At 42.3% G+C, this 21,635-nt stretch overlaps 1 protein-coding gene across 3 annotated transcripts in view; it reads right to left on the bottom strand.

Annotated features, from left to right (window-relative positions):
• fibcd1b (fibrinogen C domain containing 1b) overlaps positions 1 to 21,635 on the bottom strand; it is a 98,699-nt gene that overhangs the window by 35,613 nt on the left and 41,451 nt on the right. For all 3 annotated transcript variants that reach the window (XM_071533829.1, XM_071533830.1, XM_071533831.1), the window contains 2 exons: positions 18,652 to 18,811; positions 14,197 to 14,333 (listed from right to left, as the gene is read on the bottom strand). In XM_071533829.1, the coding sequence (XP_071389930.1) occupies positions 14,197 to 14,333; positions 18,652 to 18,811 (297 nt within the window). The remainder of the gene's footprint in view (positions 1 to 14,196; positions 14,334 to 18,651; positions 18,812 to 21,635) is intronic.

Below are 21,635 nucleotides of genomic sequence, written 5' to 3'. Positions count from 1 at the left end.
ACCTCTGTCTAGTCATGTCTTGATGATGCAACAGTAAGATATATGCCAGAGAAGACTGACCATTTATAAAGAACATTTGGAATTGTGTTCCAAAGAATATATTTAACTAATTAGCTAGCTCACTGAAGAAAAACACCATTTGATATCTTATATCAATTATTTTCCATTAGCTTGGCGTGTTTAATAAGTGATAGTCTCATGTGTAACAAACAAAATTAAATTGCATGACAATGAGAATCACGGATTCTGTTCATCCTTTTCCTTGATTTTGCATGCAAGGGTGCAAACTACTGGCCTGTACCTACTTTACAGTGAGAAAAGGGCAGAAAATCCAAACATTTAACAAGCAATACCATTACCATTGTTTGTGCTCTACCATTTATATAATAAAGCTAATAGATTTATTGTACCCAATGTAGCACATACAATCATAATCACACCACACTGCACACTGCATCTCCCATCCTGTCAGCTATGACCACTGCATGTCTTTCTCAACTTTTATGGAGAGATGGTTTGAATCTTAGGCAATCTATGAGCATATACTTTTTTTTTTATTATAGCAGACATAGCTAGGAGTGTTGCAAAAATATACAAAGGACTCAGAGTTTTCCGAGGATATGGTTTGATTTGTTTACATTCTAATTTTCATGTAAATAGACAGCATGCATATTGTCGTCTATTCTACCAGCTGAAAAATGTTCTTGCCCCATATTATGTCCCATATTTTTCATCCCAAATTCGTGACATTTTGGTCTGTTGGATTCATTATATCTCTTACGGTAAATGTAGGAAAATTCTAAAAGTGCACAACATCAGAAAATTGAGAGCCACACCCTGCCTTCTGGAGGTTTTCATGCAGGCTCTCCCGGTTGAGCTGCATCAGAGTGAGGAAGGAGCATCTGAGGCCAATTTTTTTTCACCAAACTGGTGTGTGCCAGATAAAACAGTGCTGTGTCAATAGCCCATGTATGCAATGTAGATGTAGTACGGCCAAGAAATTGATGCTTGATTGATTTAATATTTTAGTCCAGTAGTGGATACACTATAGCTTATACAACTTATTCCATCCATGTGTAAAACGATGTGGATGTGCTAAAACATGTTTGCCTCAACCATCATGCGACAGATATGTAGTCAGCAGGGAACTCAAGGACTGTGAGAGAGCCTAGCGCTACTGTGACTTGAGCTTTCCCACTCACATTAGCTGGGAAATGTACACATTTACCAACTCTGTGGAAAATTTATACATTTACCATTTTCCCACATTTACAGTAACACATGTTTCATAGCTTCTTACATACTGAGGGAGATTCCAGTTAGCTTGGCATGCTTATGTGTCCTTGTGTGATTGCTGGAAAACATGTTACTTTTGATATTGGCTACCTGTTTTTCTCTACTGTGTTTATGTGCAGCAGTTTGTCAAAGTGTCACTGTACATCCTCAGTTTTCCATTCAATAGTGTTTAGTTAGTGATATATAGTGTACATATTAATAACTGTTATGTGTTGTGTTGCATGGAATAAGAAGGAAATGTACTGCAGTTACGCATGACTCTGGAATTTAGACAGCCACGGCAGGTTGACAGAATGATGGTCTTTATGCCAATAAATTCTCATTGAAATACTAACCTTCCATCTATATAACTCACCCTACTTATCTTCCCTTTCTTCCCCTTCCTCGTACTCCTCTTCTTCCCTACCCTCCATTTAGCTGAAATGGAGAAGACTGCAAATTGATAATGTTGTGTTAGAACATAATGTAGAGGTTTTCCTTTTCACCCACCCCTCTTTCACTTTCTGTCTCCTCTGCCTCTCAGTATATTGGTAGTGGCAGATGGATGCATAAAATGCTACCACAACCAAACTCCTCTCCTAGTCAATCACCTTTTTCATTCACACCACAGAAACTGAGATGCAGATATGGCTGACAGCAGCCAATTTTGACTCTTTATGAAATGATCTCAATCCTCTCGTTTTTGTTCAAATTGTCTGTGGCCTTTGAGAACAATGTCTCACACACATCATCACAGCTCCAAAAATGCCAGTGCCTGTCTGGCTGCATAGATAGAGCCACCTGACATATGACAAAGATGTCTGATAGATTAGTGATGTGCTCTTTGGTAATATTTGACACCAAAGAGCTAGCAAGAATAGGGAATTAATGGCAGGACTTGTTCCATTCACAGTCAAACTCCATCTTAGTGCCTTAGTGCCTCAGCTAGCCTTTCTCACATTGTAGGACTGGCATTGATTCAACACAAATATAGTTGGAGCCAGTGTTCAGTACAGCAGGCCTGTAGTATTCTATTTATGTCTGCCAGCTTGAGATACCAGTGATAGTCCAGCTACCTGCTACTGCGGATCACTGTGGCAGTGAGAAGGTGGTCACTGGTCAGACAAAGCAGAGCTTCAGAGCAGCATATTAGCCAGCAAGCAGGACCCAGATTAGAGTTAACACCGCTTGTGCTAGTTGCCCTGCCTACCTCCCCATCTAGCTTCCTTGTAAGACTGCAGAATCCCTCTCAGATATAATTGCCTATTGACCCTGGAGGTCAAAATGTGTATGTTCCCCGGAGACATGGACCAGCAGCCCACAGAGACACTTATCAATTCCTTTCACACACCATTTGGAAGGCAGCGGTCTTGGCTTGGCAGGCGGAGGGAGATGGGGGATTTGGAGAGTGGCTGATTATGCCGAATGTGTGTATGTGTGTAAGAGGGGTGTGTTTTTATGTGTGTATTGATGTGCATGTCCATGGTTTGTATTGACCCTAGGGTTGACTTTACCCTATGTCAGTATATGTTACTTCATATAAGTCTACTCCCTACTCAGGTGGATCACCCCTGCTATCAACAGTTGGTACACTCTACGTTGTGAGGATAGGTAATGGTAATAGGTAATAGTTCTCAGTTACGAAGTGTTTTTTATGCCTGAAATAACGGAAACGTGCAAATCATCTAAGAACTTATAGGCCTACTACGTAGTGTGCCGAGAGGTGAATCTCAGCACCATTCATTGCTTTGTTTAGTCCGCTTTGGCTCCCTATTCTGTATGTGTGCGTGTTTGTATCTTCATATGTTTGTGTGTGTGTGTGTGTGTGTGTGTGCGTGTGTTTGTGTTTGTGCGAGCATGTGTTCATGTGTGCATGTGTGCGTGCGTGCGTGTGTGCATGTGTAATTGTGTGTCTGTACGGCATATGTGGGTTGGTAAGTGAGTGGGTGTTAATTTTAATGCAAAGTTGGTGGGTACTACGAAAGGGAGGACTGTGCTGCTTCCGCTTCAGGCCCATTTTCACTGATGCGTGAAGAACATGCAAAAATATGCAGCCATGAGGCAGATAAGTGGGCAGTAACGCCAGCTCTTGCATTATGGTTACTCAGAAACTACATGCTCCCAACACTGGTCGGCACTGTGGTAGAACGAGAGGGGCAGAAAACAAGTAAGAAGGCTTCGACAGACACTAGCTCCACAGAGCGACATCCATCCGATTTCATCTGTAAAGATACAGAAGTCAGCCGCCCAGTCAAGGGTACAATGCAGAGAGTATCTGTGTGTTTATGTGTGTGTGCATTTGCGTGTTCATACATGCATATGTGTGTGAATGTTCCCATGTAGGTTATGCCTGTGTGTTTATTGAAGCGTGGGTTTGAGAGCAATATGGAGCTTTGGCTAACACCTCACCAGGACTCTCTGCTGCCTGTCTGCAGAAAGGCCAGCTGTCCACCCACACCCACACACAGAGGCACACACACACACGCGCAGCTTCCACTGGGACCCAGCTCAACATCCCGGCTGACCAAACCTAACCCACTGCCTGGCTACAGGGGAGTAACTGATCTCTGTCAAGGTCACAGGTTGACAGGCCGGTTCTATCTGGGTGTGGGGCAGGTGATGCTCCGCCGAGAGACACATGCTGTCCAGCTGAGGATAGCAGCTTTAACACAGCAGCCATTTTATTTAAGGGTTGAGCAAGGTCTGAGTATTTCAGAACCGGCAGATCCGTCCTCAAATTGAGCGACAGAATCAATAACTACAGCCTGTGTGTTTCCATGTTGATACACAGTATAGGGTAGTAATGATTCTGGGGTACTTTCATTTTTCTCTCGCCCTCCATTTTTCTCTCTGTCTTTCTTCCTAGTGTACGTGTTCTGATTTTATCCAGTTTCCCATTGGAGAACCTAGGCAATGAATTCTTTATACAGGCTGTTCTACATGCTCCACAAAGCCTAAACAACCCATCTCTCAGAGGCAACTCTTGCAGAATTAAGTCAGTATCACTACCATTTCTACAGCAGTCACTGAAGACAAACATTTTTTATTCTTTAAAGGATTGCATGATAAATAAAATTGATGGTGAGGAATAGGAAACTTGGTTAATTGTGCCAGCTCACAATATGGTGAGTGCTGTCATTCATTAGTTTCTCGACTGCGTGCTGTCATCAGGCCTATCTAACCAAAGGAGGCACTTCACCGCAAATTGCTATTCTCTATTGCTATTCTCTGTTGAAAACCACTATTATAAAGCCATGTTTGATGCTGATGGATTCTGATAATTTACTTGGGGGAGAGTTGTTGATTTGAGCTTTTTTTTTTTTTTTACTAATTATGATCAGCCTGGCATTTCCATCTCAACGTACACCGATCAGGATGGAAATGTCAACCAAACCTAACCGAATCATTAAACTGACAAACTCCCAATTTAACCTCAGAAAGCAAATTATGAAGCGGAACAGAAGAGAACATACAGTCTCACGTTCACAGTGTCTCATCTCTCCACACTCCTTAATTCAGCATGCAAGCTTAAGCATAAACATTATGCCGTGTTACCTTCGGTTTATTTTTCTGAGATGGTGTTAGGAACGAATGCTAAATTATCTCCGGTCATCAAGAAAATAGAGCATCTTTAATCGATGAGATGCAAGTTGTCAAATTTACACCTAACGTTGAGCAACAGAATAGTTTGGTCTATCTTACCACCACACCTTCTGTACCATCCATTTTCATTGGTAACACACTACAGCACAAGGCCAGACAGACCGTACAGAGAAAGGAAAACACATGTGAGGGAGTGAGTGCTTGCTATAAGAGGTTTTGACAAGTGTCAGCACAGGTCCATAAAGTAAGTATTGACAGTTAATAATCTCTCCTACTTTCCCCCCCACCCAGCCATGGGAACTCTCTGACAGGTCGCCAGAGCACTGAGCAGTCCCCACATAGTGCAAACCTGCTAGCATAAAAACATGAACGTATAGTCAAAGAAAACACATTTTATTATAAGCAGAAAACATCTATCATATTCTTGGGTAAATTTGGAATGAGGGAACGATGAAGCTGAGAAGTGGATGAACCAATTCAAGCCACAAACACAACAAGTAATGTCACATAACCTGGCTGTTCAACCCAGCATCAACTGGACAAAAACAGCAAAATAATTCCATACAGTTAGCTCAAGCTGGCCAAATAGTGTTAAACAAGCAAATCTCCGATCCTTAATGACCATCTCACCCAACACTTGCTAAAGGGCTATTCCACTGGCATGATCACATTAAGCTTCCTGTAATCTCTGCGTTAGATGAAGGCTACTTAACAAGCTGCCTTAAGCTCTTCAGCAGGCTTTCTGTCAACTACTGGGAGCCACAGCCTGCAGAGACTGACACACTGACTGACAAAACGCAGCGCTAGGAAGCAGCAACATAGACAGTCCAAAGCTGATTGGGGGAGATTTACAATCTGGCATGTGACTGGATGGAAAATAATAAATGTGCCAATAGCTTGTTAGCTCCTGGCATGTAAGCACTGTGAGCACACTGTGTTTATATGTTTTGTGTTTTGGCAGCAGATGTCACTCTGTACCGTTAGGACTAATTGGAGATGATTGGTAACACCTTCACAGTATGATTAATAGATCAGAGAGAGAGAGGCAGAGAGAAAGAAAGAAAGAAAGAAAGAAAGAAAGAAAGAAAGAAAGAAAGAAAGAAAGAAAGAAAGAAAGAAAGAAAGAAAGCAAGCACTTAGGTTATTAGAAAGCTGCCACACACCTAATGTGTTTATGATCACATTAAAGGAGGTTTAAGATCAAAATAAGATCTTGTTTTTTTCTCTATTATATCTCTATAGATAGATAGCTAGATAGACATTGTTTGAGTAAATGCAAAAAATTGCTTACATTGTTACATTGTAACATTGATGATAGGGTGACAAATTTAACATTAACTGATAATTAATAAAGCAGCCCACAGAATTGCTATCTTTAAAGAGAACTGCAAACATCTGTTTGTGAATATGTTTTATAATCCTATCAGAAAAAGACAGATGTGTTCTCAACACAGCAGCAGCGAAAGAGAACAGACGGAAAAACACAATCACCCACGCACTCACACCCACACACACACACACACACACATACACACACACACACACACACACACACACACACACACACACACACAGCTTACTTCATTCTCCCCATTCCTCCCAAATCCTAGCCACGCCCCTAGTGAATTTCTCAATTCTGGACAGTGTGGTAGAAAAGCGAAACTTCCATGTTTGATGTTTAATCTAGAGATTAAGGCATTAGCATACTGTAGTTGAGAGCATGCATGAGCCTTCATACATATTGGCGAGGGGATCAGGTAAAGAGTAGATAGGCAAGGAGGAATGGGAGAGAGGAAGAACGAGATAAAGACATCCAAAAGAGTTTGAGCTGGGGGAGAAAGAGAAAGAAATGATAGTAGGAAAGAAAAAATATAGTAGTTGGAGTGAAAGAGAGAAATATAAAGGGGGGTGGAAGGAGAGAGAATTACAGGGACATAAAACGATGAGAGGCAGACAAGTAGAACTGCAGCACTGTTGCTGGGAGTCCTATTTGTGCCCCCCCCCCCCGTGGCAGAGAGGGCTAATAAATACAATGAATGTTGCTGCAACAGCCCTCGAACTGCCGCCTCACCTTCCCTCACACAGCCTCCACACAGCTCCGGCTAATGGTGCTCATGTCCTAAAGGTCATGACTGACACTACCTGTGACAACGCTTCCACCAGACAGCTCATGCTGTCTGTCATCACACACAGAGGACATACTGTACATGCACTGTGCAAACATAAATGTTGGAAATGAACATACACAGAAAGGTAAAGACCTTTTTGGCAAACAATTTTGTTCCATCTTCCATTGCAATGTGTATGTGTGAACGATTAAGGAGCGATCACACTGAAAAGCATTGCTAGAAACACGTCGCCACCAAAACCATTGTTTTCCTGTGGTATGGCACACGCTCTTCTCTTCTTCCTGGCGGTTTTTAGGCGCGCATAAAAGTTCAAATATTTTCAACTTTTCAGCACAAGGCGCGGAGTCGCACCGCTCATCAATGTCACACTTGGGCCGGGCAGCCAATCAAATCAAGCAGAAGGCGGGCTTTCCTTCCTGTTTTGATGCTGTTTGATGTGGTGGGAAGGGTGGGACAGAGGAAAACACAGATGGAAAGCTGATATTAGCGGTCTTTAACCCGGTCGCACACGCAGCCCTGCTCCACAGGCGCACCAAGCTGTTTGGCCCAACGCGGTCTGCCTAGGCGTTTTTGAAGAGGACGCGCCTGTAGCAATGCTTCTCGGTGTGATCGCCCCCTAAGGCTGCTGGTTTGCTGCTGAGCCTGGACCTGGAGTATTTCCCTGAAATTTAAACCTTATCTGGCCTTTCCACTGCCACCTTAGAGCGGTCGGCAGAACATTGGAATGCGATGACACAAATATTTGAAAGTATCTTTGTCCAGAACAGTGACAGACGACAGTGAACATGTAAATAAACTTGAGCTAAAACACACTAAATCTGGTCGTTAGGAAAGCCGAGCTTTGAACAAAACTCATAGATTGTAGTCTGAAGTTTTCAATTTTCCTGCCTTACATAACATTTACAGATAAGCCAACTGCAGAAACATCCAGGAAGTTTTTTTTTTCTTTGTTTTTTTTCAAACCAATAAACTAACAGGGGGTATGAAATATTGAAGAGTCTGTGAGGCGGACAGAGATACTGAAAAGCATATACAGCACACTCTGGAAGGCTCAAAAGGCACTCCGGGCCTCTAAAGGGGCGATACAACATGCACACAATCGTACATTCAATCTCAAACTTTTACATTTCAGTTCTTAGCTGAATTTAATATTTGAGAGTGATTGCAGTACTTCTGATAAAAGCACCATTTGATAATGCAGTCCCACGCTGCACTCTGATATATCTACTCCCATTCATTATTTATACCTCGGTCATTTTTAGTCCCTTCCTTTTAACAAATAAAATAGTAATAATAGAAGACATTACCCTAAGCCGTAAGCCTGTATTCAAATGGAATTTGAAATCTTCCTTTCCTGAAACAGGTACAGAACCGCAGGCCCTAAGGATTACTTTATTTGAGTGAGGGGCTGTGTGTGTATACATATTTCAGTGTGTGTGTGATTGGGAGAGCCTGCAAACACACGACCGCACATTTATATACACATCGCACACTGTCACATATGCTTGTTGAGGTTATTTGGTACAGTACAATATATTCACCTCTGTAGAATGCACAAGAGTTAGGTAGAGTGTGTGAAGTGTGTGTGTTTGCGTGTGTGTGTGTGTGTGTGTGTGTGTGTGTGTGTGTGTTTGTGTGTGTGTATTGGCTGGACAGGGATAGTAATAGCAGCCCTTTTCTTTTGTTTTCTTTTGTTTTTAATGGAGAAATACTAGGCAACTGCCACTCAAAACCATCCACATCCACTGTTCTTTTTTGCTTCTCTTCTATTCTTTTCTTTCAGCTTTTCTTGCCCTCTTTCCTCCTCTTGTCTCTGTGTATATTGTCTCAATGTCTATATAATGGGCACAAAAGTAGGGCTGGACGATAATTCAATATTATCGTTTATCGTCTTTCAGTGGGATTATATTGTGATGATATGGTGATTTTGGGATATCGAGACGCACAATTCTGCTGTCTGAACTGATGAGAACAAGCAAATTTTTATTTAGAAACTCAGACAAAATGAAGTATGGTAGGAATATTATGTGAAAATTTCAGTTTAGTTTGACATCACACCAAACATTACCATTCGGTTCAATATGATGAACATTAATTTGATTATTTAACATGATTTCGCTTATGTGAGCCATATCGTCATATATATGGATATCGAAAATACATCCTTATGATTATCGTGATATTGATTTCAACCATATCGCCCAGCCCTACATAAAAGCCATATATAATGTTACATAAAGCCACCAATTTCATCAATTTCACAACTTTATGAAGCTGTAAGGCACACCTGGCCATGCATTATCAGTAGTTAACTTGGGGTAACCAGAGAGCTTGTTAGTAACCATTCTAGCTTCCTCCGGTTTATTTTTTTACTTTTCCATGCACATCACATCAAAAGGAAAAAAAAAACAACAACTTTGTAGACATACATACGTATGTGATGGTAAGCATTGTATGAGTCATACCGCCCTGGAGGATGTTCTTTCCGGTGATTATGTGATTTCAGCGATGCCAGCAGTACTCAGTGCAAGCACCTCATACTCTGCCCTGCCATCTTACCCATAATCACAGCAAAGCACACCCTCTTAGATATTATAGCTATCATCATGAATACATTTGTCTTACCCCTCTCGAGTTTTGTTCTATTCACACAGACATCAGATTTGTCACACTGCAACTCTCGTCTGAGCTGTTTCAACTGCACATTTGCCTCTTACATCCTCTGCCTCTCTTCTTCTTCTCTCTCTCTTTCTCTCTCTCTCTCTTTCTGCAAGAACCTGAGGAACCTGAGGGTTGGGAGTTGACGGTCAAACCATTTGTATTTCTTCCTTTAAAACCCAGTGGACAAAATTGTATTTTACTGTCTTATCCTCCTGAGAGAAAGTATTTTTTGTCATTTGAATATAAATACAGCATAGAGTAATATGCAGTATGAATAATCAGGGGGAAAAAAAATCTGCAGCCCATTCAGTTTTCAGTTTCAGTTTATATTGAGGAAACAAAATGATAGGCAGTCATTAAAAACAGACTTCTCATTTTAGAAACTGTGGGATTCCAGCAATTTCTTTGTGGGTGTTTGCTGGCTGTGCAGGTTGGGGCAGTTTGATGGTGCATCATACAAAGCATTATGGAAAACAGCTTATTTTCCTTTGGGAAATGGTGGAGAAAACGGATGCTTTTTGTGATGGCTGATGGCTTCTTTTTTTTTTTCTTTCCTTTGTTTTTACATTTTCCGGGAAGTCAAGCAAACTTAGTTGGGTATCGCAACCGTGAAGCATAGATCATCCGCTCGTGTGTCACATAAAGGGAGCGCACACACACACACAGACACACACAGGGGCTATGCTGAACTTAAGATATATAGACGTGAGCTAGGATATGATTTAGGGTTTGTGTGGCTTTATAGAACATGCCCAACACACTAAACATCCCACAAATAATCATACTGATGCTACAGCTCTGCTGATCGACAACTAAATCTACAGCACTGGCCCCCTCATGTCACCATTACTTAAGACAGCTGAATTATCCCTGAGGCTCCAAGGTCTACCATTTTACAGCAAAAACAATAGGACAGAGAGATCGTATCACAGACTGCTATTCCAGGAAGGGGTTATTGGAAAATTCAAGCAAACACTGTGTAGGATTTGAATCTCTGAATTATTGCATTCCTGTATTAGGGAAATATTGAAATTGCCATTCCCTTATGTCCCCCTTCTGTCTAGCTGCCTCACTCGTTTCTCTCTCTTTCCTCTCTCCCTCCCTGTCTCTCTCCACGTCTGATTATGGTTATTTCATCAACCTTTCTTCTTTGTTTGTCTCTTCTGAGTCCCTTCTCTCCTCTCTCCTCCCCACCTCTTCTTAGTTATCCGCTCTTCTCTCGGTCTCGGTGCAAGGGTCTCTGAAGCGGCACCCGTCAAAGTGTGCCTATGAGGCGCCATATGGCTCATTCCTTATTTAAGCCCAGCAGTCAGCCAGACAGTGAGCCACTCAGCTAACCAACCATCCCTTCTCCCTACCTGCCCCTGGTGGATCACACCATGCTGATCCCTTAATGAGGCTCAGGCATTATCACAGCACAGCGCAACACAGCAGCCAGGATCAGTTACGGCTGCATTATCACTCCAATCTGAGCTGCTATGCAAATCTTTTCATAGGATAATGTGTGAGTAGAGTGTGCATGAAAGCAGTTATGCTTACTTAGCACTGGTGCATAGTGCAAAAAGAGAGGGAAACACAGGCATAAATTCATGCTCATATTCACAAACCTTTCCTTCCCATGCAGATGCACACACTTAAAGGATAAGGCTGGTGTTTTTAATGCATTGCTTACCGTCAACAAATCCTATGAAAATAACAAAATTAGCAATGATTTTGTTTTGCCAACAAGTCTCGTCCATGTAGCCGGTGCCCAATGAAGATGAATGTCCCAGCAGCCATAGAACTCCATTGTATTAAAAAAACGATTAAAAACACGTCACAGAGCCATGCCGTTGCTCTGGGCAGCATATTTCATCATCACGATGCACCGGGCCAGCCGACTTTTTCCTCAAACAACTTAATAAGCCGGCTGTAAACACGTTTGCGATCTCAGGAAAGTAGTTCCGTAGCACCGAAAATAGTCCCCGGCGTAATGAAGAATTTGAATTTGATTTGGTAATAACTACAACAGCCTGACTTTTCGTGGTAACAGTTAGCGATTTTTAAAATTGAAACTATGTCTTTGTGAGCTGTATTTCAAGGTTTCTAGCCTACAATTGGAGCTAATGACTTCTGGGTTGACGGCTAAAAACGGTACGTGGGAAGTCAGAAAGTAACATAGTAGTAGTAGAGCAAACGCATTGCTGATTATGTTATTTTCATAGGATATGTTGAGGTTAAGCAATGCATTAAAAAACACCGGCCTTATCCTTTAAGCACATCTTTAAGAACATTTGCGCGCACATACACACACACACACATACACATGCAGGCTTTTGCCCACTGACAGGCTGGTAGGTAGCTCTATTCCATCATGCTGTGCCAAGCACTCTGTCACTCTGTCGGTCTTACTTTATTTGATGATAGGAGGGTGTGACCTTGCCTATCTCACACAGTTACTGACAGTGATTGACACACACACACACACACACACACACACACGCACACGCACACGCACACGCACACGCACACGCACACGCACACGCACACACACACACACTTTAAATGAATGATTAATGTCGTTGTGACTGTATGTGTTTGTACATTATCTGTGCAGAATGGGATGATCACACTGATATCAGCTATGGACATGAAGTGGTATTTAAGGTGTGTGTGTGTGTGTGTACTGCAGCAAAAGAATGCTGTATAAAGTTGCTTAACTATTAGGCTTTAAGCACGCTGACAGGTTTGAAAAGGATTTTCTTTTTTCTTTTTGGGGAACTATGAAGAGATTTTCACACATTTAAGGAAGGAAAACTTAGAATATGCATAATCAGAATGTTTAAAATATTGATTGTATAACCATCAAAATTATGTCATTTGAAACACTGAATAATTTTTTCACTGTTCAAAGGTTTCCTAAAGTGCAAGTGTGATTTGATAGCTTGTTAAAATAAACTAAAAACATACATTTATTTATTCTCTTGAAGGTAAGTGTGGAACATTTTGCATGCAGCCTGCACCAGTTTGCATGACATGATGGACAGATGAACATTTCCTTAACAGTTCCTTGTGCACACTCTGCAGCTCAATCCCAGAATAGTTTTTGAACCGTTTCCAAAACCAAGTCCTGAGTGCTTAACTAAAATGTTGTCACAACCTGTGAAAGTGGGGATTTGACGGATTTAAGCAGTTGAAACATTTCAAACTCTTTAAGTGTACAAGGCCTTCGTTCTCTATTAAGAACCGCACTGCTATCCCAAAGGACTGCTACACTGCACTACAAAGAGAAATAAATGGTTCTAACCAGCAAGATGCATGCATACACACTTACACTTATACACACACACACACACACACACACACACACCAAAAGACATCACAACCACACTTCCAAATATAGATCAAATGGTTCTGTGTCACAGTGTTTGTTCACCTCCGTGTCTCTCATTCACAGCTGACACAATTCTCCCAGTATACAATTTCCCTAAAACAACCATGTTTACTTTAGCAACTGACAGATGTTTGATCAAGTAATAGCAAAACATTCACTTAAACAAACATTTACATTCACAAACAACAAATAAATATTATCTTCCATCACTGCTAATAATCAGATGCCGCTGGATTAGAAAGCCAAAATCCTATTGAAAGTCCTACTGCACAAACACAAGATGTTACAGTACCGGGAAAAAAATCATGTTAAGACTTTCAGCACCTCTAATGAAAACAGCTCCTCTAGGTTTGATATGTGGGACAGTGACAAATTGGTTTGTACATTTAAATTGGAGCCGGTATTGTTATGAGCTGGTTGCATGTTTCTTCTGATCTATCTATCACACCGACTTTATCCAGGGAAAGACAACTCTACAGCATATACAGTCTGGTCATAAGCCTGCTAACCCCAACCCACATCCCCAACTATCTGATCAATTGCCATGGAAACTAAAGATGCACACTGTCCTTTGAATCTCTATCTTCATTGTTATATCACTGTTTATTGGTATTTATGCTGTGTTGTGTCTCCCACTGTCTTTCACTCACTGTATTATAATAACATCCATTAAAACTTAAGATTAGACCTCGTCAGATTGCTATGTGAGTTTCCTAACATCATAAATACAATTGTAATCACAGCAGGCGCTCTGGATAACAATGTGCTTTGCAGAGCCTCGCATACAGATGATCCTGACCTTTCAATGAAATTGATGTTGCATTTGGGTGCAGTTTTCATAAGAGAGAAATGTTCAGTGAATCAGTCTTATTTTAGTGCTGTTTAGTAGATAGAAACAAATTTGTACAAGTACACATAGTGAAAAAAGCCTTTCATTGCCTTCCACTTCTCCTGTTTTTCATTTTCATTAAAAGCCTGGTGAAAATGTAGCGGCTGAGTGACTGTTTGTATTTCAGATGAATACAGATATTACTGAAGAGCTTTGTGTGTGTGTGTGTGTGTGTGCCTGTGTGTGTGTGTGTGTGTGTGTGTGTGCGTGCACTGCTCTGCATGTGAGAGGAACACTGTGTGCGTGATTGTGTGGCTCTGACTCACAGTCCAGCCTCCTCCATCTGTGGTCATGTCACAGTAGACCTGGAAGCCTGCGGGGTGGTGAACGGGAAACACAGAGTAGATGCCGTCCTCCCTCTGACCACTGGCATACAGATCACCGCAGTCACGGGGACGCGAGCCTAGGGAGAGGTGAAAGTAGGGAGACATGGAGGTAGAGAGTAAATTAGATCCAATCTGGCTGCAAAAGAAAAAAAACAGAGTGCTTGGAGCTGTAAGCTGAAATGAGTAATAAATGGAAGATGAGGAGAACATGAGATTACACTTGTCAGACTCCCACTCCATCTCCCCAACTTCCACTTGCACCCCCTCTCCTCCTGCCTACAGCATAGCCCCGGAGAGGCACACAGGTAAACATGAAGGAATAGTATTGGCCCAGTGCTGCAAAGTCACCCTGTCAAAATGAATCCCCAATGCGTGTGCTAAAACTATTTCCCGAATTGTTTCCCAAAAGGGTTGCTCTTGAGAAGAAAATGGAGGCAAAGAGAGAAAGACATAAGAGGGGAGAGGAAGAGCAGAGACTAAGTGGAGAGTGTTTGTGTTGAGAGAAAAGAAACTAAAAAAAAGATATATAGCGGATGAGGTGGATAAGGGGGTGATAGATGACACAGTGGGACAAAGGACACTAAGTGCAACAAAGATAAAAAAAAGTGAAAAATAGAGAGAATGCAAGCAGACTGAAATGAAGACGGAGAGGCACAGGGGTGGAGCAGAGACAGGATGCCACAGAGACAAAGCGAACACATATACGGCACAAAGAAATCGACCCGAGATAAGACCAGGTGCAGGGGGAAAAAAAAGAGAAATGGAGAAAGACATGAAAGTGAGGGAGAAAGAGACGTACGGCCAGGTGAAAGAATACATAAATTTGAGAGATACAAGATGGACTGAGAGAGAGAGAGAGAGAGAGAGAGAGTGAGAGAGAGTGGAGAGAACATGTAACAGACTGAGTGACAGAAACAGAATGCAGGAAGAGCTGGTGCAGTGAAGGAGAGACAGAGGCAGAGGGCTTGTAAGCTACAGTAGGGCAAAGCAGCAGCACCCATGTCTACGACTGGGTAACTACAGTCTTACACCAGGGATACAAAGTATTCCCCAGGAGGCGGGGAGAGAAAGTCTGTGATGAGGACAGGGTCATGGATTATGCATGCCGGCCTTCATTGGGTCAAACTCCTGAATTTAAAACAGCCAAGAAAGTTCTTGAAAAGGCCATACGAGAGTTTTTATAGTCCCTATCCGGTATAGAGTGTCTGCTGTCTATGAAGCACTTCCCTTTCCCCGGGTAAGTCTGAACTACTGAGCTCCGACATTCATCATTACCATCATCACCCTTTAACAGCAGCATGTCCCAGGTTTTTTTTTTTTTTTTTTTTATTACAGTAAACTGAATCTGTCTAGCTTCCTTGTGACAACAAGAGGCTATCAGCAACCTAACAGCAATTAGTAACTACAGCAGGGCAGCCCCCAACTAGGCACCCCAGCCAAAATGTGGTACCGCACACAAAATTATCATTCCAGGCTACTCTATTTATTTCCCCTTAGATTTTGATACAGTTTAATTTGGTTTGGTTTAAGACATTCTGCTCCTAATGAGGTATGTGCATAGAGTGTGTATATTGTGTGTGTGTGTGGAACTTTTGAGGAGAGTATCAACTCTGAAGGGTTTAAGTGATTGAGTATTCTGCAGCCATAACGTCTGAGATTCAGAGTAAGTCACCCTGACATTGTAGGCGCTGCACAGTAAGAGGGCCATTAGGAACTGGGTTCATTTAAATGCACACCTGTGTCCTCTCCTCCCCAGCTAACACTGCTCATTCAGTGGCAGCCATTGTAGTTGTCTCCAACCATGCATCTGTCCTGCATCTCTCCTTCGTTTGTAGTTTTGCTTGCTCTCCTTTGTTTTCAAATGTACTGTGGTAGAACTGAATAATGTATATTTTTGCAAAAAAAACCCAAAACACATCTCTCAAAGACCGAGCCAATATTTTGCATTCTGACCGCTGAAACAGACCAAAATTGGATTTTCACATGAAAGTCCTTTAAGAGCAACAGTAGTGCAAAGTTGTATGCAGCGCATGGACTAAAAAGTGGGACTCCAACAGCGGTTTCATCCAACTCAGGAACCCTGCAGTCACCGCTGAGAGGGGCCTCACTGCAGTCAGCATGGACTTCAAATAACTTCTAAAATATATTTTCTTAAGGGAATTCAATGCAAACAGTACAGGGACGAATACTTTAAATATTTACACACAGGCACCACTGGGACAGACAGGCAGTCCAAAAACATATATATATATATATATATATATATATATATATATATATATATATATATTTATTCATGCTTGTGCCCCATTCCTAAACAAATATGCACTTTACATAGATTTAAGAATTTGATAATGTGAAATGTGAAAGGTATGCATGTGTGTTTGTATGTATGTATGTATCTATGTATGTGTGTGTGTGTGTGTGTGTGTGTGTGTGTGTGTGTTCGTGTGCGTGTATGTTTGTGTGCTTTGGTGTGTCAGTGTATGATGAGGCAGACCAGTCAGTATTCTACAGAACCAGTACCTTGAATGCCTACCAAAGACCAGATCAAGACCTGTAAGATCCGACCAAACCTCCAAGATTATGCCAAGATTATATAGACTTATAATAGAGGCAGAGGCATTAGACCAATGTAGCGTAGGTGTAGTGTTGGCAGAATGTCTTTCATTTAGGTGTAGCACAGACGTCATATTCACATAGCACATCTCGGTGTGTAAAAGCACTACACCCACACCACACCAGATTTATTTAGTACATGTTCATGCATTTACGCATGAGGATGTCAGCACATTGATAGTCATTTCCTTAGTAATGCCTGCTGCATATGTAACCTGTCTTAAAAATAGATAAACCCAGGCAGACTTCCACATAAAACAAGACCTGGCAAGTGCCATACTAAAAGAAAACATAAACAAATACATAAACAGTGCATCCCACTGCCACCATCGGCTCTGACCAGAAGAAAAAAACTGTGACGGACACAGCACTAAGGTATGTAAAATACATAACAATAATATACTGTATATAAAAGTAAAGGTGTGTACATTGCATATTGCTCATTTACGATCAATTGATGTTTCCATTATGTTTGTTATTCTCCTTTAAGTCAGTATAGATATGTTTGACCAAAAGGTAAGGCTGCGCTCTATAAAAGCATCTCGCCACTGGCCAGTTTTGTAACATCCTCGACTCAATACTGTGTACTTGTACTCTGTCTGGTGTGTTTGGTGTGTTTCTTATTGTATTGACGTGTCTTACCGTATTGGAGAGTTTCCTGTTGTTTACATTTATTGACTGTGATGCTTTAAATGTACCACATTGCACCCACTTTACCCCAGAGGGGATGAATAAAGTCTCCTACTACAATGCACAAATTTTATTCAAACAATGCCTGGATGGGACAGAGAGCAGGAGAGACTTTATCATGGACCCAGATGGGGGGATAAAACAGTGTATGTTGACAGTGGGAGAGACGCAGTAAAAGCGCATTCCAAGATGGATGTAGTGGACTGAGCTCATTGAATACACACACACACACACACACACACACACACACAAACACACACACACATATATATATATATATATGTATACATATATGTCTTGATGGCTACGTTAGGTAGGCGTTTCAATTACTGGTTAGAATATTGACTGGTCTCCCTCATCGTAAATACCGCACCATATGTCTGTGTCTCTGTACATGTGTGTCTGCACGCATGCTCGTGTGTGTGTGGGTTTGTGACATATTCACAGGAACCTACTAGCTGCCTCTCACACAAAGACACAAAGCACAGTCTCCCATTATTGTATGCTGCATGCGGTACATGAGCGGCCTTCAGCCTGTACTCCTTGGCTGCCTATGCAAAGCAGAATCCACCAGGAGAATACTGTCAAGTATATTCTACTTGGTCAGAGGTCTTCCAAGAGGACGATGCCTCAGGCCCTTCCCTTTCAGCAACACAGCCCAGTGGACATGCGAGTCATTTCTCATAGACTGTAAAGAATTACACATTTCTACTAAGGACACTGGATAATGTGGACGAGATGTCGCCCAAGGAAACACACTGCTATAACCGGGAGAGGCTGAGGTGAATGAGTGGGTGGAAAGATAGATAGACAGTCAGACAGTAGATCACACTGAAATATAATTTTACAGAGGAGTGGAGTCAGGCTAAAAGATGGAGAGATAGCTATACAGAGAATACAGTGGCGGAAAGGCAAAGATATGGGTAGACAGCGATGTATGAATACATGTATGTATGGATAGATGGATAGATGGAAGGACAAATAGACTGTCAAACAGAAAGATGGACATAGAAAGATACAGACCAGAATCTCGCCAGACTGGTACATGTAGTCAAGCTAAGCGTGTTCATCTATCATCTCTCTTACCATTGGAGCAGCCCTTGAAACGGGCCCCTCTGACTGGCGCCCTCTGCAAGTCGGCCTTGACACGCGCCTTCAGTCCCACATTCTCCTTCTGCATGGCGTTAAGAGCATCGCTCACTGAGTTCACTACTTTCACCATGTTGATCTGGCTGTCTGACAGGAGCTGCAACACACACACACACACACACACACGCACAAACGCACAGTGGGAGAGAAGAATACACATGAAAATTCCAGTTATAGCTATTGATACTGCAGTTACAGTTAAGGACCATTACAAGTACACACAAGAAGGAACTGGCCTGTGTAGCAAATACACCGCATGGCGCCCCGATACCATTATGAACCCTGGTGAATGTTGTGAAAAGGAGAGAGCAGTGTGGGAAAGTTGGTGATGAATGCGTGTGCCGGGACAAGGAGAGAGCAGGATAACCTCTCTGCTCTGCTGTGCTCACTTTCTTACCTCCAGCCCTTTGCTTGGTGCTCCTCACTGCAGAAAGGTTATTCTCTAGTATTGCCCTAGTTGGCTAATGTCTATACACAGCTAGGCGTCTCCACATGTGCACATACACTTGTGCACATGTCTGCACTCTCTCTCTCTCTCTCACACACACACACCAACGCACACATTCAGAAACACACACACACCTGCATTGCTCAAAGTCATAGATAAGGGGTTCAGAGTCTTCTCTCCAATGTACGGCTGTGCAGCTATATTCAGGTGTTAAAACTGCATTAAGCAGAAGCCCCAGCGGCCTTTCACTGGCCTCAATAAGTATGCAACACACCTCTGAGACATAGTGGGCACCACTGCAATCATATTACATGGGCACTGGGGCCTTTACACACACACACACGCACGCACACACACACACACACACACACACATTCACATACACGTACCCATGCAAGTACATGCAGGCCCACACAAACACACACCAAGGGAATGACCCATTTTGCACAGGAGCTGGGGAAGATGCACCAGAGAAAATGGGGTTTTCTGCTCTGTGGATGTGCCATTGTGTAGGAAGACTACACGTTTGTGTTTGTGTGTGCATGTGTGACAGAGAGAGAGTGAGAGAGAGAGAGAGAGAGAACAACAAAGAGAGTTAAAGACAAAGGGATAGAGACAGTATGTATGTTTGTGTGTGTCTGTGCGTGTGTTTGTTTGTGAGAGTGTGAGAGTGTATCTAACACTCTCACACCTATCAAGATGAGATTGAGTCAGTGGAAGTTCAAGTGTTCTGTATCTTCTTGTGTGCAAGTGTGACATAGTGAGTCATCAGTGTTTTGATTTCATTGGGTGAGCATATGTGTGTGTGTGTGTGTGTGTGTGTGTGTGTGTGTGTGTGTGCATGCGTGCGTGTGTGTGAGACTACATACAGTAGGTTTGATGTGGATGTGGGTGCAAAGGGAGGGACAGAAGAAGGGGAATGCTGTCTGCAGGCTTATCACTAAGCCAAGACTGACACATCAATTAGGATCAAAATTAGCTCTCATTAGACAGCCTTTCCAGTGGCTCTCACAGTCAGTTACACAACTATACTTAACATTAGGGGCACTATTTTAGTGAATAAAGGTGCAAGCAAAGGCGCTGCCGCACTTGGGTGTGACCAATGGATTTTTAGTAAAAAGAAAAAAAAAATTGCAGCAGTGCCGCACCTGTGGCGCAGTTGTAAAAAAGGTTGGATTAGGAGAAATCAGTTACCAGTAGGTGCAGTAGGTGCTGACGTCTATTACGGCCAATCAAATCAGCTCCTCTCATTTCCTTTCAAAGCAGCGCTCTCTCTGCCATGGCACACTGACAGACCGGCTGCGCCAACCTTCTCCCTAGAGGAATCTGGGAGGTGCAGAGTTGCAAGGTGCACCCCAATTATGCCGCCAGTGGCAAGATGATGTCCCTTTTGAAGCTGAATTCATATTTCTGGAGATTGGAATCGCTGTCTCCAGAAATATGAATCATCAACATCAACAGTTTTAAGTTGGAACACACATACATGATTCATACACACACACACAAAAAAAGAACAGGCTTCTTGCTGGTTGATGGTTTCACTTTTTCAAATTCATTTTTTCTAGTCCAGTATTTATTTCATGTTTTGTGTTTAAACATAATTGTATTTCAAAAAATATACCTACTTCAATCACAGCGTTGGAGTAGTAGATTAATTTATGTTGAAACAATAATGTGTGCTCTCCTTGGCCTGAACCAGATGTTAAACGTGTGGAATCTAGAGATGCGTGTCCTGTGGGGGTGCAGAGTGGTGCAGAACTGACAGGAGTCGCAAGGCTGGAACTGGTAGGTAAACATCTATCTAATGCAACAGATTTGTTAAGTGCATTGTTGCAGTGTTGCTGTCAAGCAATTTGATGCTGGGTTGCAATATTAGTTTTCATTTTCTTTGTTTGATGCAATGCCATGCTAGCAAATCCTGCATGCCACTGTTGCCAACTTTTCACCCCCCACTCCCCATGTCAACAGCGACTAACAAATCTAGCAACTTTTTGGAAATGCTATTATGTTGACCCTCAAAGCAGTTGGTTTAGCTGATGCCAGTGAGGTCTGATCACAGCATAACCCCTTCCTCCGCTTTGAGCATGTCAACAGATCCTTGGTCTCATAGTGACACACAGGCTTCCAGCGCACTGAGAGCCACTGTCCAGTCAAGTGGAGCCCGGGGGAGGGAATGGGAGAAGAGAGGGGAGCCGTCGAAAAGCTATCCCTGTCTTTCCTCCCCATGTCTTTCCTCTCCCTGTCTTTCCTCTCCCTGTCTTTCCTCTCCCTGTCTTTCCTCTCCCTGTCTTTCCTCCCCCTGTCTTTCCTCCCCGTCTTTCCTCTCCCTGTCTTTCCTCTCCATCGGTGTAGCACCAGCACAACACAAACCCTGAAGCACAATAGTAGTATTCCATCACTTCACTAATTAACTCCATGTCACCAATATGTTTTGAAATGCAATAAGAAACTAGAGCGCGTATACAATATTTAA

This window comes from Centroberyx affinis, unplaced genomic scaffold (assembly GCF_046629955.1).
Source record: "Centroberyx affinis isolate AG114_WGS23_722 - 3 ecotype Tasmania unplaced genomic scaffold, CSIRO-AGI_Caff_v1 ptg002437l_1, whole genome shotgun sequence".
NCBI classification, from domain to species: Eukaryota; Metazoa; Chordata; class Actinopteri; order Beryciformes; family Berycidae; genus Centroberyx; species Centroberyx affinis.
This window is presented reverse-complemented; position numbering and strand designations above follow the sequence as displayed.